This window comes from Protopterus annectens, chromosome 7.part0 (assembly GCF_019279795.1).
Source record: "Protopterus annectens isolate FY-2018-M chromosome 7.part0, PAN1.0, whole genome shotgun sequence".
In the NCBI taxonomy this organism is placed as follows: domain Eukaryota; kingdom Metazoa; phylum Chordata; order Ceratodontiformes; family Protopteridae; genus Protopterus; species Protopterus annectens.
In genome coordinates this window covers 1,942,710,515-1,942,728,158 of record NC_056739.1, presented here as the reverse complement: position 1 = coordinate 1,942,728,158, position 17,644 = coordinate 1,942,710,515, and the positions used below count along the sequence as shown (strand labels likewise).

Genomic DNA, 17,644 nt, shown 5'->3' with positions numbered 1-17,644 from the left:
CGTGCTGGTGGCGCACTGGCTAAAATGCAAATTTCAGTGAGCTACAACTGAAAAAACAGCATCAAGTCAAATTTCAGAATATCCCATGCATACTGTTTTGCAAAAAATCCATTGAATGCATTGCAGTAAACAGAAACTGCATCCCAGCTAAATTTATGAAAAGAAATCAGGCTTAATGCAAGATCTGTACTTTGTAACACTGATGTAGGGCTAATTACGTGTGAATCAATCCAGTGCTGTGATAGCTAAATAATATCATGAGGCATACTCATTTGCTTTCATTTTTTCTGAAGCAATCCTTTTATACAAAGGAGAATTGTACATTCTAGAGATATACTCAAACACACACACACACACACACACACACACACACACGCACACACACACACACACACACACACACACTTGCACTTACAACTCTATGTGTGTGTTTTGTGTGTGCGTGTGTACATTTGGATATAGCATAATATGCACATACCAGTTGTGTGTTAATCCTAAGTTAAAAAATCTATTAACGTGTAGCTTTGAATTGAAAAAAGGCAAACTGCACTGTGACATTTTAACAAGCACAGCAAAAAATTCTGTAATCAATAAATAAATATTGCAGGTTGACTTTTATTGTAGAAAATCAAAATTCTTAATATGTCTGAACATTGCACCTTCCTATGATGAACATTTACACCAGATAGTAACCTATAAAAATGTTTAAGTGCTCTAGACTTTGGGTGACTTTGAATGTCAGACGACATGAAAAAAAAAAAAAAAAGAAAAGTATAGTATGAGCAGATAAAAAAAGGATTTTTTGTGTGTTTACAGTCTCAACTATTTCTGTGTCATCTCCTTGAAAGTGAATGTTGGTATCAATTTTATAGGCCGAATTTGAAGTGAAGCTTTATTTAAAAAAGAAACAAATGGCTGTTGCAATAATAATATATATGTGTCCATCTCTGACTTGAAGAAGAGCAAACACTATAAAACTGACTCCATATTTTCACACCACTCATGGTCCTCCAGATTATAAATAAATTTTGTCCTGTTTGGCTGTGTTTGATTTAAGTCTCTACCCACAGTGTCCAAGGAAAGAGTGGAGGCAAAGAATTCACTTGTGGTCAGTCCAGCCTCACTGTTTTTAATGTAACGCTTATAGTTTTTTCGCAAACACTGCCAAGAAGTGGTATACAGTATAAAAGCAAAGGACTTCAGTGCAATGGCGATGCTGACATATAGGTGTCTGTAGGCAACATTGTCGTATAACATACATGCTCCTTGTTCATTACAAACAGTACTCCACATCAGACAGGTAGAATCAATTCCAGCACCAAAAATCAGTGGAGGTGGGATAAAACCTATGGAAAGAAACAAGACTATGTAATTACTCATTTTCATGAAACAATGAAAATTACCTGTAAAGCAAACAAAACTATTACTTTATAGTCTTTTCTTCAGTGATATTAAACATTTTGTTTAAAACAGCTCTTAAATATGTCTATTTTTTCTTGTAGCTTTTCCACTTGCTATTCCTTAGCATGGCAAGTAGAGATATTCTTTCAGGAATCTCAGTATCTGATCAAATTTCACTGTTAAAACTGTTACTGAAGACGAAACCTTTATATACATTGCTCCCTACCTTCTGACTGTAGCCGTTTAACACATTTAACAAAGGTTTTAACAACTGTGCTAGACTATTACTGATGAGATTTTTTTCTGTTATAGACTAAAAATAGTCTTCCGTATCTTAACCATAATAAAGATTTCAAGCTCACACTTATTAGTCAAGCAATAAACTGAAAATGATGTCGAACAGGTCAACAAGAAACAGACTGACCTAATAACTATCAGTTAATAATACTAATCATGTCTAATGGTGTGTAAATGTTAGGCAGGTAATTTAAAGAGGTAGTTGGCAACAGAAAGAAAGTACTAGTTACCTTTCTGACCAACTGCGAATGGAAAATCTGTGACTGAATGCATACACATACAGGTGACTGATAGCATGTTTTTCCTGCTGCTCAATGACCATAGAGTTGAGAAAACCGCTGTGACATCTACTGACTGTACTTGCATGGGACACAAGTGATTGAATGCAGTGTCTGCTATCAGTGTAAGGGTATGTCAGTGACTGGCCATGAAGTGGAGGGGATCTGTACAGTCACCATTGTTATGAGTTGCTCCCTTCCTAGAGGTGTGACCTCAGAGATTAATTAAGTTTTGGTAGTGTTGGGGTGCATCTCAACCCTCCTACACACACATCAAAGAGCACAGAAGCACTATTTATTCATTTATTTTATTTATTTATTTATTTACATTTGTTGACCGGGAGTGTCCGACTGGACATAGGTCCATTTTCAGTGGAGGTGGGGGAGAAAAGCTCCACAGTTAAAATAAACAGACAGTAGTTACATTGGATTACATAGCGATTAACAATTTAACATAGCAATTACTTACAACATATTTACAGATGAAGAACATAGTACATCAGTAGACAACTAGAATCTTATATGTGAAGTACATAACAGACATTAACAATTTTTACAATATCATAATAACAATATCTCATAAAGAACACCATCCGAGGAAATAAAACTGCTGGTTCTCTTACTGACCTCATTGTATACCGGCAAGGTGGTTGCTATTTAAAACAGATCCATAACACAGTCACCTGTGCAGATGATAAAGTGCAACCCACACAGTCGCCATATGCACTACAAATGTGAAGGGGAAGAATGTGGATATAAGTCTGGCAGCCAGTGCAGAGGATTAATGCTATGAGCTGTTAACAATTGCTTCCTGTAGTTCAGAGTTTAATTCCTTCAGTTTTCATTGGCCTACTCCAGTGATGGTGAACCTATGACCACAATGTTTTGGGTGACACACCACCGTTCATCAACACCCAAGTTATCAAAGAAACTGAATGAACAAAAATACAAGAAATATGTGACCCTGCACTTATTTATTAAAACTCAGCAACAAAAAAGTCATTAATTGATGCAATATGTTCCTTTATTTTTTCCATTTCAATTCAAAATTACTAATAAAAGTAGGGTAATTTTTTGGTGCACTGTTTTAAGCCTAGTTATCAGTGCACATATTGTTTTCTGTACTGTAAGTCACTGATTTTTCTTTTGCTTTTATAATACATAGCAGCACACATGATTGGACTGTATTTTTTTAAATAAATGAATAGTTAAAGAATCGTTTCTCTTTTGTTTGAGGGTTGACACACCAGCAGAGTTAAGACTGGCATTTTCCAAATTTTTGGCATGCCGAGTCCAAAAGGTTTGCCATCACTGGCCTCCTCTGTAACTCTGAGCAAGTCACTTAACCAGACAGTGCTCGGTCAATGGTCTACTTGACTGTATTTTTAGTAACTAGTTGCAATGCTCTCCTCTGTTGTGATATACTACCAGAATGTGGGCATCTGCAAGAACAGTTCAAAAGCACTCCTCAGCTGGGCATCTGCAACTTCATCTTCAGATACACCATCACCACCTATGGTCAAAATGGATCTGTTAAGTACAAAGCCAGTTGCTAACTGGAATTATCTCCTTACAGCTAACTATGTTTGAAAAACACACTGTGCACTCAGTGGCTTATTTCCAGGATGGACTAACTGAAACACTACTTATGGTGTTGTTGTTGATGGCATAACACTGGCAAGATACAAAAACAAATAAGCTAATCCATGTATAATGGTATGTGAATGATGACAAACATCTACAGATTATCATCTACTATGGCACAGTATTGTACCTAACTATATCATGAAATTGGAACTGCAGTTTGACACTCTGTCACTTGCATAAATCAAGGGCTGCAACCACACTGTATGCTGCCTCACCTACAGTTAATTATTGAGAGATGGTACACAAATGGATCCCTTCATTACAGTGAAAAGCTAATGATTCCCCCCCCCCACACACACACACACACACACACTCACACACACACACACACACACACACACACACACACACACACACACACACACACACACACACACACACACACACACACACACCTGGCTATACATACATGGCAAATGTGGTGGGAAACTTTAGTGAATAGTCCATTACTATGACTGTGGTCTTGGGAAAGCCTAATGGGGCACTGCCATCTACCTGTGCCACTATACCTGCCAGTACTGTTAAGCAGCTTAATAGACAGAAGAGGTGAACACAGTCAGGAGAATAGATGTTGACAGTACAGATTCCAATGCCAGACACCACATGCACATTCATTTTCAGAAACTTAGACACAACAGTCCAACAGTATGGCACTGCTACATATGATGTCATATAACACAAGAGTATGGTGACAGTGTTCTACTTCAGCATATCAGACAATAGAACTAGCACTGAAGATGGAAGTATAGAAGGCTACGCACAAGCGGCTGTCCTTTGCTAGCAATAGTGTTAAACCAAATAACACACCATGCCCTTCCAGCAGCATATATGCTATCTAACTGAACCTATGTGCATAGAGCCACTGTAAGCCAAAGTTTCATCAAATCAATGTGTAGACTTTTGTGAAGGGAGTACAGCTTAGAAGTGTCCTGTTCAGTGAATGGACATATATTCTGATGTGCATGAGAAGGATAACCAGGATGTATACACCTGCTGTGAATTAATGTACTCTGCCAGTTCTTGGATAACTCCAGCTCTATATAGTACAATGGTAACAAAATTTATTTCAAAGAATTACGTTACTGTCATGCCATACTATGCAAGACCCTTTTATTAATACAGTGAATCATAAATTTTTCAATTATATAGAAGTTCTGCAGGAAATGCTTTCATAAAGTGAACAAATCTATATATATATATATATATATATATATATATATATATATATATATATATATATATATATATATATATATGGGATCAGTACTGATCCCCGAAGGAACTTTTCACTGAAGCACAAAAGCACAAACAGCCGGGCATACTTCCACAAAAGTGCTTTTTACCAAAAAAGCACTTTTCCGGAAGTATGCCTGCAGCTAGAGGGAGTTGTGGGGGAATGACTATTGTGGAGATCATACTATGGTGCGGATAAGGGAATTCCCTTTTCCTCACTGTAGTGCGATCTCGGAGTGAGAATATTAAAGTAGGGGGTGGGGGTGTGCAGGGGGGGCTTGCCCCTGCATAAAAGTAGATTTATTTATTTATCTTTTAATGTACTTTAACAAAAGCACTTTTTTGGTGAAAGCACTTTCATTAAAGTATGTTCGGTGACCTGTGGATTTGGACTACTGAACTTTCGTTCTACAGTCCTAGATCCATATATATATATATATATATATATATATATATATATATATATATATATATATATATATATAAAACATTATTTAGTATAGTTTTGAGAATAAATTTTGAGGTCACATTTTAATCTTTTTGGGGAACTTTCCAAAGTACAAAAGAAATTATACTGGCTACAATGCAATAGTAGTATAAATGCCATTTGTAAGACAGTATAAAGCAATAATTAAGCAAATATGCTTGATGAAAAAGTCACAGTGGTAAACTCTCCAATATGATAAGAAAAATGTCTATGACAGACAAAGGAGAATGCCACTAGAAAAGAACTTTGAGCAAAGAGGTAAGAAACATTACTGAGGATAACAACAGGAAACAGAACAGAAAAAAAAACTAATGGTCACTATCTCAATAATGCATTTTAGAGATCAGAATAAGAAAGCCAAAGCAGAAAAGCTTAAATATTTGATGGATTCTGGAAGGTAAAAGTAGTAATGATACATTAAGTTACTATGGCACCATCACTGTACTGAGATCAATGAAGTGAAGGATGGAAAATACAAAATTTGATTTCCTAAGTAATGCTGATTTCCAAACCAGATATGCAAGTACCAGATGTAAAATGACTGGTGCTGTAAATCTGTAGTAAGATGTATTCTGTCATTTTTTAGCTGCTATGCTCATTTAGTCTAGTGTAATATGAACGTCATATTACTACAATTACCATAGTCAACATGGGCTTCAGATATTTAAATGCAAACATCTTATAACTTCTCCAATAAAGACAAGCTTCTTTTCTTTGAGAACCAAGAAGTTATGGGGAAGAAATAAACTTCCAAGCATTAAGAAGGAAAACTAATACAGACATTATCCTTAACCAAAATACAGACTCTTGATCTCACCATCAGTGGTGGTTTAGACATTTGCAAGGTACCTCTAGAACTTTGGTGAAACTACATACACAATGACCAGAGCTCTCTGTCCAGATTTTTATAGAACGTCCAGATTCTTGCCTCATATTTTAGGTCTATTCCTCATAACATTTCTGGTTTTCTGGCAAATCGCTGAGATTTGAAATCACTAAATAATGACATACATTTGAGTTTCAGACTTAATATCATTCAAAAAAATGCATGCTAACACAACTCCTGTTAGTCTAGCAGATTTCTACATTTATAAGAGCAGTATTTTAAGTTTGTACTAATTTTTGGGCCTTTATTTACCCAATATTTTAGGCTTTTTCCAGATTATTGTGCTAAGATATTGACAGGTAAGAAAATGGCCTAACAAGCTAATTATACTTCTAATAACTTTTCTGAGGTTTCATTCTATTTCGCTTTCCAACCTATAATACCATCACAGGTTACTCAGTAGCTGAAGGGAATCTCCCAAAAGGAAGGGTCTGACATGGATGGGCAAATTACAAAATTCATTAACACATGCGTTACATTCATTGCCATCCTTTGGTTGAAATACCTTTGTAAGACTGCCACTATCACATTACAAACTATATCCGTATCATCACACAACATGGACTTGCAGAATGATTTTAATACTCAAGTTCTAGAAAGAGGCAGTTCTGCACAACTAAAATCATATCTTCACCAACTCCTAGTCAAAGCTGCGAGACATGATATGCAAAAAAGGTGCAATTTCTGTTAAAAAGTGAATTCCAAAACCTACAGTTACCCATTTAAAAGAGAATTTGCAGGTGACCTAGAATGACACTTGTAAGAATGGTTACCTTTTTCATAATGTGCTGACATCTGTACTTATAATATTTGGGTTCACTGCTGAAAGTTCTTACTGTGCTGGAATGTTTTAAATAATAACTTATATAAACAGAGTTTAAGTTCTTTGGCAGAATGACAAGAATACATTATTTCAAACCATTATGTTAAAAAGAAATGGAATTCACATAATTCCAAAAGCAGAATTTTTTCATGCCCCAACAGAGAGAATTTCCCCCTGCACTCCTGAACACCAAGGTTTCTATATTTCATGATAAAATTAGGTCCCTTCCACAGTGGCCTCATTTGGGGAACATTTCAGCAAAGTTTAAATCTTCAAGCACTTGGAAACTATCTTCTGTCATGTACATATACACACAGGATGATCTATTTATGGCTCATTCATTATAAAATACCACGTACATGCCTTCTGTCTGTTATGTTCTCTTGAGGATTGTTTTTTTGCAACTATATCTTAAATTTAAAGTGACTCTTGAATTCCAGTTCACTTTCTTGATAACTAAGATAAAAACTAAATGAAATGAAATAAACCATGGATGAAAAAGCAGTTGTAAAACTACACCGGATCAGTATAGTAATGGAATATCTGTAACATATTTTGCTTGTTTTATTTGTATCTAAAGATGTTTTTTATTCCCTATTTATAGCTACAGTAAATGTTACATTTTGAACTGCTTGCATGAAAAACTGTAGGAAGTTAAAATATTTTCATTATGAGAAGGTGATCTTGAACTGTGAGTCTTAACTGAGACACAAATCTAATTCCTGCAAAAACTGATTACAACAACAAGATTCAGAAGAGGTTTACTGAATCATATCTCTAAACCTCCATATCTGTGAGGATCACAGTTCATAGCCATATGCTTGTGGCTACTGTTATGGGCAGTTAGTCTCCTGTAATTTACTCACAGGAGTAGATATTAGCCAGACAATGGTACCCCTAAACCAGCGGTAATATATCACTGCTTTATAGAATATAAACAAAGAAAAAAACAGCTGGATAACCAAGACTGTTGACACAATTTTAATAAAATACACCATAAAAGAGATAAAAGACAAGCGCTTTCGCTAGTGCTTCCCCAGGTCTTAATACAAACCACAGTAAAAGGCTCTTGCTTAAATACATAAAATCAATTCAACACCAAAGCAATTAAGTATAATTATCCTCTTAAAGAGGTAAATGCAAATATCTTCACTTTAACCTGTGTGCTTTCAAAGCAAGTTTTAAACTAACAGTACAATTAATTCCTGGCAGCCTATGTGCCTGCAATCGTAGAATCCATCACAATTCTATTTGCTCTAGATTACTGTTCGTGTCACTCCCTCTACTGTTAACATGTACCAGTTGTAATACTTTAAACTTAAAATGATGGCCTGGATGCACCATTATATGTTTTGATGAAGCATTATTTTCACTCTGTTTACGTATCTCATATAAATGCTTACTAATCCGTTCTGTTAGTTTTTGTGTGGTTTTACCCACATAATAACAAGAACAGGAAGCACAAGTAGCCAAGTAAATCAAATGAGTGCTATTACAATCTGCATGGGAACCTCGGCTGAAACCTAAAGGGAGTATTAGGACATATAAACTCTTGTTGTACACTTATAACAGGTCAAAAACTACACTTCCTGCATGGATATGTACCAGGATTCTTAATTATTTGACAAGATTCTTATTATCCTGACATACCAGTCTTTTTGGATTAATATTATTCTTATACACAAAATATGGGGTTGCACCCACTATCTTAGCTGTACCATGGTCCATAGTTAACAAAGACCAATGCTTCTGAATAATATTCTTTACAGCTTTGTTACTAATGGTGAAACTAGTTACAAAGGAGTGTGGGTACATTCTATTAGGACAACCATTTCTGTTAGTATTATTACCATTCAAAACATTAGGTAAAGCAAGATCTGAAATGTTATGTTGCACCCCATGTGTTACATGTTTCTTATACCCTCTCAACAAAATGTTGTTCCATTCGTTCCATCTCAGTAACAAGTGTATGACTACCTTCACATATCCTTTTAACCCTTAAGAACTGACTTTTTACAATATCGGGAAAAATATGTCTAGGGTGCATACTATCATAACTTAGTAGTCCATTATGCTAACAGAGTTTCCTATATAAAGTGGTGGTTATTAAACCCTCTTCATCCCTTTGAAGGCTCACATCCAAAAAATCAAAACATTGTTGTGAGCTAGTGATAGTAAATCTCAGAAGGTCAGTAGTAGATTCCAACACAGCAATATATCTGCTTAAAGAATTTTCATCTCCATCCTAAAGCATAAAGCCATCCTCAACAAAACGTCAATATAGTTTGAGCCTATAGCCATCAGGATGCTAAAACAAATATTTAGATTCCCAAAAATGCATAATTAAATTCACATAAGAATTTGCACATGGGGTGCCCATGGCGACACCCCATTTTTGCAAATACATTTGCTGTTCAAACATTACTACATTGTTGTTCAATATGAAATCTAAGAATGCACATATTATATCTATATCCACAGCACCCCAGGTGCCTGTATTAAGCAAAACCTCCCTAATGGCTTCAACACCATACTCATTGGGTATATAGGTGAACAAATTCTTAACATCCAGAGTCACCATTAAAAAATTCTTAGTATCAGTTTCATGAATAAATGCTTTTAAATCACATATAAAATGTGTAGTACTTCTCAATATGTTAACAATATTAGGTACTTCCTTCAATTTGTTCTCAACATAAATGGATGGGGGCTCTGTTATCCATCCACCCCCAGAGACAATAGGTCTTAGGGGTAGTGGATTCACAGATTTGTGTATTTTTGGTAGGCCCTTAATTATAGGTATAACAGGATGAGTAACATTCAAAAAATCATATAAAACTTCTGTTATATTAACTTTAACTTTAAATTTAAAGTGACTCTTGAATTCCAGTTCATTTTCTTGATAAACAAGATATAAACTAAATGAAATGAAATAAACCATGGATGAAAAAGCAGTTGTAAAACTATGCTGGATCAATATAGTAATGGAATATCTGTAACGTATTTTGCTTGTTTTATTTGTATCTAAAGATGTTTTTTTATTACCTATTTATAGCTACAGTAAATGTTACATTTTGAACTGCTTGCATGAAAAACTTTAGGAAGTTGAAATATTTTCATTATGAGAAGGTGATCTTGAACTGTGTGTCTTAACTGAGACACAAATTTAATTCCTGCAAAAACTGATTACAACAACAAGATTCAGAAGAGGTTTACTGAATCATATCTCTAAACCTCCACATCTGTGAGGATCACAGTTCATAGCCATATGATTGTGGCTACTGTTATGGGCAGTTAGTCTCCTGTAACTTACTCACAGGAGTAGATATTAGCCAGACAATGGTACCCCTAAACCAGCTGTAATATATCACTGCTTTATAGAACATCTCACTACTGAAAGATGACTAAAATACATGACATACTGCCCCTGAAGCAGGCCTTTTCATAAATCTGATTTAACGTTCATACTTAGGTGCATATATAACCAACTGATTTTTTTTTTGACTGGTTAAACCAACTAGGGACAACTGCCTCATCATGGGCGAGCTAGCATGATTACTCATATTTGCATGGCAGAAGAGGATTGAGGGACTCAAGCTCAGGGCTAATTGACTGATCCTCATTATCCTCTTATAACCTTACTTCTCAGCAGTAAACAGCCAGACATCAAAATGCAGACACTGACAAGTAGATATTCAACTATATATGTTTTACAGCATCCTGTAGCCAGTTATTTGCTGCAAACATGGCCTTTATAAAAATGGGTCTGTGCATTCTTCTCATCAAGTCAAACTTCTCAAGTGCAGCATCAGTCTGTAATCAAAGGGATAAGGCATTTAAATATAATCAGAGATGGATAACATATAGAGGAACGTGATCAGTTCTCACAGAAACATTCTAAATGTATGCCAGCAGTAAATGAAGCAATGGAAATAATACACAAGAAATGTAAAAAAGACAACAGTGAGCCACGTTATATTTATTAATGCACTCCTGAAGGCATCAGTTTGGAAACAGATTTAATACAGACTAAATTAAGTTACCCTGACAATATAAAAATACTCCAGATTAAAATGAAAAACAGTGTGACTGAAAAATGGCTTGGACATTTCTACCATAAGTTTCATGCCAGAAATCAAGTCAGTGTTCTAACGTAGTGCCCAAGAATGACAGCACAGCTACAAAAATCAACGTACATATTTAGGCTGCTATTTAGGCTTTTGATTTCCATGTAAAATGTCACTTGACAAGCATTTTCCCTGGATCACCCCAGCGATTTCACTTATCATCTGCTGACTAGCAGTTCAGGCACCACTGATTTTTGTTTAGAGAGTTTTGACAGATGTTTGTCTTTGACCAGCAAGCAGAAAAATCCCGTGCAATATATTTTATAAACAAATCCATTACTGTCATCGCACTCCCTGAAGCTTCCCTCTTTATATGTACTGTAATGAACGCAGCGATAGCAGCACCCAAGATATCTGATAATCGAGCTACAGTAAAAATGCCTGCCAGCTACTGCCGTGTATCAGTGACACATTATTTACTTGTTATTAAAGAGGGTCTTTCACCAATCCAAATCAGAAGTAGTCACAGTATAAGGTAAGAAATTTACTTCAAGTAAAATTGAGCTTGTCTGAACTAAGAGGGAATCAGCTAAATCACTTGTATGCTTAAATCTAAACTGGCTGTATCCACATTGCCTGTGACTGAGTGCCCTGTGCAATCTACAGCAGTGCAGAAATTTATAATTAAATTAAAGTAAGGTTATTTCAATTGGCAAGTCAAAACTTAATTATACAAGAGAGAGAGAGAGAGAGAAAGAGAGAAGATGGATAGATAGATAGATAGATAGATAGATAGATAGATAGATAGATAGATAGATAGATAGATAGATAGATGGATTAAAAGTAGGGACAATTAAAATGAACATTTTCTTAGCCAATGATATACTTCTGAATTCTTAGGGAATTGTGACACTAACTAATTATCTTAACTGTATAATACCCAAGTGAAAAGTTGGTTAAAAATGTTGTTCTGCAGAACAGACATCTATTCACCTATTTATTTTACTACCTGGTAAATGTACAACTGCCTGCTCTAAGGACTAATCCAAAATCACAATGGGTCTATATTATAATATCGATGCTTCAGGTAGTTGAACACCTAAAGCTCGACAAGTAAATAGTGAAAGCTGAAAATTGGGACTGGCCAATTTCTTTAACAGGGAAAAAATATGCTTGGCCGTTATGGGGAATTTGCCCTTTTCTCCAATGTAGAGCAATCTTGAAGTTGGTATATTTAGTTAGGGTGGGTTGGGGGGCACAACTCCCCATATCAGGGGGTGTGGACAGGGTGAAGCCCCCCACTTGATTCGGGTTTGAAAGTTTTTGTTTTTTTTTTGCGGCCAAGCAATTCTTTTCCCTGTGCAGAAGTGGCCATACATGGTTTTGAGTTTTCGCTATTTATGTGTCAAGCTTTAGGTATTCGATTACCTGAAGCTTCAGTGTTATAATATAGACCCCCATCACAACTCTGCTTAAATGTTTAGCATAGAATCACAAAATATGCAAATGCAAACCACATGAATTGAACTAGGGGTTGTATGGCATGCTTGCAAGCAGCAAACCACCTTAATACTCTGATACAAGACTGCTGCCATTGTCACTTACTCTTTTTTTTGCTGCCAAATGGGGAAAAAATGCAAAATATTCAGAGGAAGAAAACCAAATCAGTAAGGTGATAATATCAAAATGTGTGTAAAGAAAAAATAAAAGAAATGAAAACATTTAATTTGCATTGATGCAGGAAAGAAAAAACTAGAAAATATACAAAAATACACTGCACTGAGCATTGGATAACTTCAACACTAATGAGTGCTTTTAAACCTGAACTACATGATGCAAAGTTAAACTTTACTGGTTTAATACAGAATGTGATTTTCAGAAAATGTCACAGTTAATTTTGTTGCCTTTCAGTACAGTGCTTACTTTGGAAACAGTATAACTTCACACTTGTTTTCCCCTTTTTGCTACCTTTTTACTTTTTTTAAACCATTGTAATTAAGTGGCTGACCTTCCGTATTTGCATACAAACTACAATTACCAAGTTGGCAAGAACTCTTGAATGCTTTCACAAATAAAACAGTGGTGGAGCTGACAGAAAAATATGGTCTTTCAGATAAAGTTCTGCAATGGGGTCTACATGAACGTCAGGGTAATTTAGCACAGAAGCAAAAACTTTTGTGGAATTGGATTCACCTCCCCCCATATTACCTTAGTAATAAGTACCAACCTTAACTCTGTCCCTGCTCCAACCCTAACCCTACATCTTACCTTAAAAAACTCTTCCTATAATGCTGCCACTACATAAGACACTCAGACACACAAACATGCACCAACAGACTCTACAAACAAGTCCCTAACCCTAAAATACACACACTCGCATGCAAACATATAACACCTATACTCTTAGCTGGGTCTATATTATGAAATCGCATGCTCAGAAGAGTGAACAACACATAATCGACCCCATGTAAGTGAAAGTTTACAACATCGAAACTTCAGAAAAAAAACACACACTCCAAAGCCAGCTGGTGTCACTATTAGTAAAAATTTATAAACTGTACATATTAATAAAAAAAAAATTTGACACATAATTTTAATGTTTCAATGGTCTGGCTTTCAAAACAGGTTTAAGTGATACCATACCATTAATTCCAGGGGGGGGGGGGGGTTCAGCCTGCAGTTTCATAATCCACTTCTGTTCAACCTCCTCTGTTCTGTTCTTAATATCTCCAATGTCCCTCATATGTTCCAGGATTTTATCTTTAAGACAAATAGATGCCTTAAAGATAGAATCCTTGAACATATGAGGGACATTATAAAAGATAAGGAAACAAGTGCAGTGGCTAAGCATGTACAAGAAAAAGGGATGCACCATGTTTTTTAACTTTTTTGTATTAGAGGATTTTATCAGAAAGCTTGAGAGGTGGAGATATTAAGAACAGAACAGAGGAGGTTGAACAGAAGTGGATTATGAAACTGCGGGCTGGCAAACCCCCTGGAATTAATGGTATGGTATCACTTAAACCTATTTGAAAACCAGACCATTGAAACATTAAAATTATGTGTCATTTGTTTATTAATATGTACTATTTACACATTTTACTAATAGTTGTACATTTTTTAAATATTTTTAGTGTTTAAGTAATTAAAGCTTTTAGATAAATGCACTTTCCAATTTAGTTAGTACATGCTCCACTGTGATAGGCTGTCTTTTAATTTAAATTTGGCTGTTCAGTAGTATGACTTAAGTATGAAGAAGCAATCAGTTTGGATTGTGAAAGATCTAACTTCTCATTAAATTTAGCTTGTTTTCTTCCTTCGGTCGTGGTTTGTTCATTATTTTGTTATTTTTCACTTTGAGGTGATTACTGAGCATTTACCCAGTATCTGTGCCTTTTTTATTACTGTTAAAGTGTACACTGACTGTAAGCAGTGACACTGGGATTTGAACTATATTCCTAACATCACAAGCTTATGAAGATTTTCTGAAACACAGGAGCAACTACAGATTTATTTTACAACTGTGGCACTTCACATTTCAATGGATGACATCACCATTGTGGACTACATTGATGTTAGTACTAAAAACTAGTTGAACAGCAAAAGTATAATATATAGATATAGCTAATATATGTATTTGCAGCCTGTTCTGCACAGTAAGAAGAAAAGGAAGAAACACACACTTACATAAGACTGTATTCTCCCTACCTATCTACTGAAACAATATACATGTAAGTGTGATGCACATGCCACAAAAGAAGTCTGACTCCATGTAAGCCACACTGCATCTTTGAAGGAATGTCATCAGTTGTGTGAGGCAAAGGGGGTGCATGTGGATAAATGACTCCTACAGCTATGTGCTATTCTAAATGTTGTCAATATTAAGAGATGTAAGACACTTCAGCATCCATTTACTTTCACACACACACACACACACACACACACACACACACACACACACACACACACACACACACACACACACACACACACACACACACACACACACAGACACACACACACAGTCAGGAGAGTCCTACCACTATATTTGAACTCCCTGCCCATACACTGACACAAGCTGCACGCAAGTACTTAATGCAAGTGCCACAGCAAAAGTCTAACCTATAGGGTGAAAGTGACCTTACAGAGGATGATCAGAGTTGTGTTGAATGAGGATGACTTTGATAGAAGGATCTGACATAGATGTGGACTCACCCTACATTGTAAAAGCTTCCCCAAGCTACTAGTTTAGTGAGGTCAGCAGTAAGTAAGGTCATAGTGACCCAGTTCTATATCTACATATACACACACAAATTGACTGCTGTGAGATTAAAACCCCTACCTATTTAATTATGTCATCTAGATGACATAGGACTTAATGCAAGCTCCACTGCAGAAGTCTGATTTCTATGACAGTGAAACTCAAGCTGTCAACCTAAGTTTCTCTGTAGCTCAAGGTATAAGCACAGTGAGTTAAATGAAAAAAAAAAAAAACAAAGTTGAGGCAGGGTTCAAGTCCAATATGCACATCACTTTCGAAAGGGTGTCAGAATGTGATTATCATAATTAATTTTGATCCAGACTGTAAGAATACATAGGAATAACTAACCTAAACATGTTGATTGCTCAGACTGCATCAGTAATGTCTACTGAAATAATCTTTTATACCTACTATATATCTGACTTGCTTTAAGAGAAATTACAAGTTAACTGGTGTATAAAGTGTAAGGCAAAAACCTTACCACATTTTGCAATGACATCTAAAAATGCCATTTAGCACCATATAATACACTTGCTCATTGCCATACCTCTCACAAATGCCAAGGACTACAAATGATAAAACAGGATGCAGGTAGACTGATACTCAGGCAACAAATTCACAGGAAAGGCACTTACAAAAACAGGCAGTAAGAGTTTTACCCAGTGCTGGCGTTAAACCATTATTAAGATGAAAAATTAAGTCTAGAGACTTAATCATTATCTCAGCATCCCACAAAGGAAACCATACTCCACACATCAAAATAATACATTTGAAGGGACACTGATAACCTATTCAGCCAATGGAAGATGTAGACATTATTCTTCACCAAAGTAATGACTGCATGAAAATGCAACAGGATGAAATTTACAACCATAAGCATATTATACAGTCAGTAGTACAAAGTGGTGAGAGAGAAAGGGTGAAGACAGAGACAGATGGACAGACACATATGAAAGGGTGGTATTATGGGTCATTAATTCACATTTTTATGGGGTATCCTCACTAGTCATCTGTCATGCTCTGTATCTTTAACTGCTGGCACTGGGGATCAAGAAGCTGTAGGAGAGGCAAAACCTGATTAAGACATGAAAAGAATGAGGGTGGCTTACTAAACCTTCCTTATGGTCACAGATGTGTTTGCAAATGTTTTTTGCAAGATTATTAAAAACATCTGTTACTTAAAGATCAAAACTGGATAAAAATGAAGATATGTGTCATGAAATATATCATAGAAGCACAACATCACAGTAAGAAATAATGTGACTTACTTATGGAATTGAACCCTTGATGCTATGGTAAGAAATGGATATCAACACACCACAAAGGTGCACTTTGGCACTTCCAGTAGTAAATGAACTGATAGAGTAACTCTTGCAAAGTATTTTGAAAGTATTCTGATAATGCAGCATGTTTAAGCACTTTGGCACAAGGATAACCGGACTACTGCAGGTGATGGAAACAACTGACCAGGAGTTGCCATGGGACATGAATAGCCATTCACTGTCACTCAGCATTTGTGTGTGATGCCAATGTTAGTGTAAATGCTGAGGGAAAGAAGTGAAGACTTTCTTAGGGGACATTTCTGACCATGTGTGTTGTGTGAGATTCTATGTTTTGATAAAACTGAACATATGAAAAGGGGGTGGATTAGATATTGGTGAAATGGGGGGTAAGCAGAGGACACAGAGGGGAAAAGAACTAAGGAATTTGCAGGAACAGAAATGTAGAAATGTTTTTCAGAATTTGCTAAATTTGGACTGTCACCACACCACGGACAGATGGCAACTACAGAATAATGTTGTAAAACTGACTGTACCAAATCAAGTGTGTCAAGAAGTCATATAGGTGAAGTGGAGAGCTATGTATGGGTCTTTTTTGTGGGATGGGTGCCCATTTTCTACTTTTTTTTCCCTAACTTTCAAAGAAAAAGGAATATTGGGGAAGGAAGGGGCTTAGGAATGTGAGGGTCAGGTAGGTAGAATAGTTGAGGAAACAGGCACAGACATACAGGGCAAACAAGACAGACAGGGATGGTGATGGACAGAAAAGACTGGAGGACACCATTATTGTTGATGGGTAGGGGACACGAGAGGTGCACCTACAGCAAGCCTAAGAACAATGAGAATCTAGTCATCACCCTCAGAGCTGTCATCACTGTCTCCTGTCTCAGATTCTTGTGTCCGTGCTCAACATGGCATTGTCTTGACAATATGATGAAGCACCTTTTCTACATAGCCGATTTAGCCACCAAGGCCTCTTTCCAT

General features: G+C 36.1%; 1 protein-coding gene across 1 annotated transcript in view; it reads right to left on the bottom strand.

Annotated features, from left to right (window-relative positions):
* Positions 1-595: 595 nt before the first annotated feature.
* SLCO3A1 (solute carrier organic anion transporter family member 3A1) overlaps positions 596-17,644 on the bottom strand; it is a 1,904,841-nt gene continuing 1,887,792 nt past the window's right edge. The window contains exon 10 of the mRNA XM_044078369.1: positions 596-1,346. Within this exon, the coding sequence (XP_043934304.1) occupies positions 970-1,346 (377 nt within the window). The 3' untranslated portion in view covers positions 596-969. The remainder of the gene's footprint in view (positions 1,347-17,644) is intronic.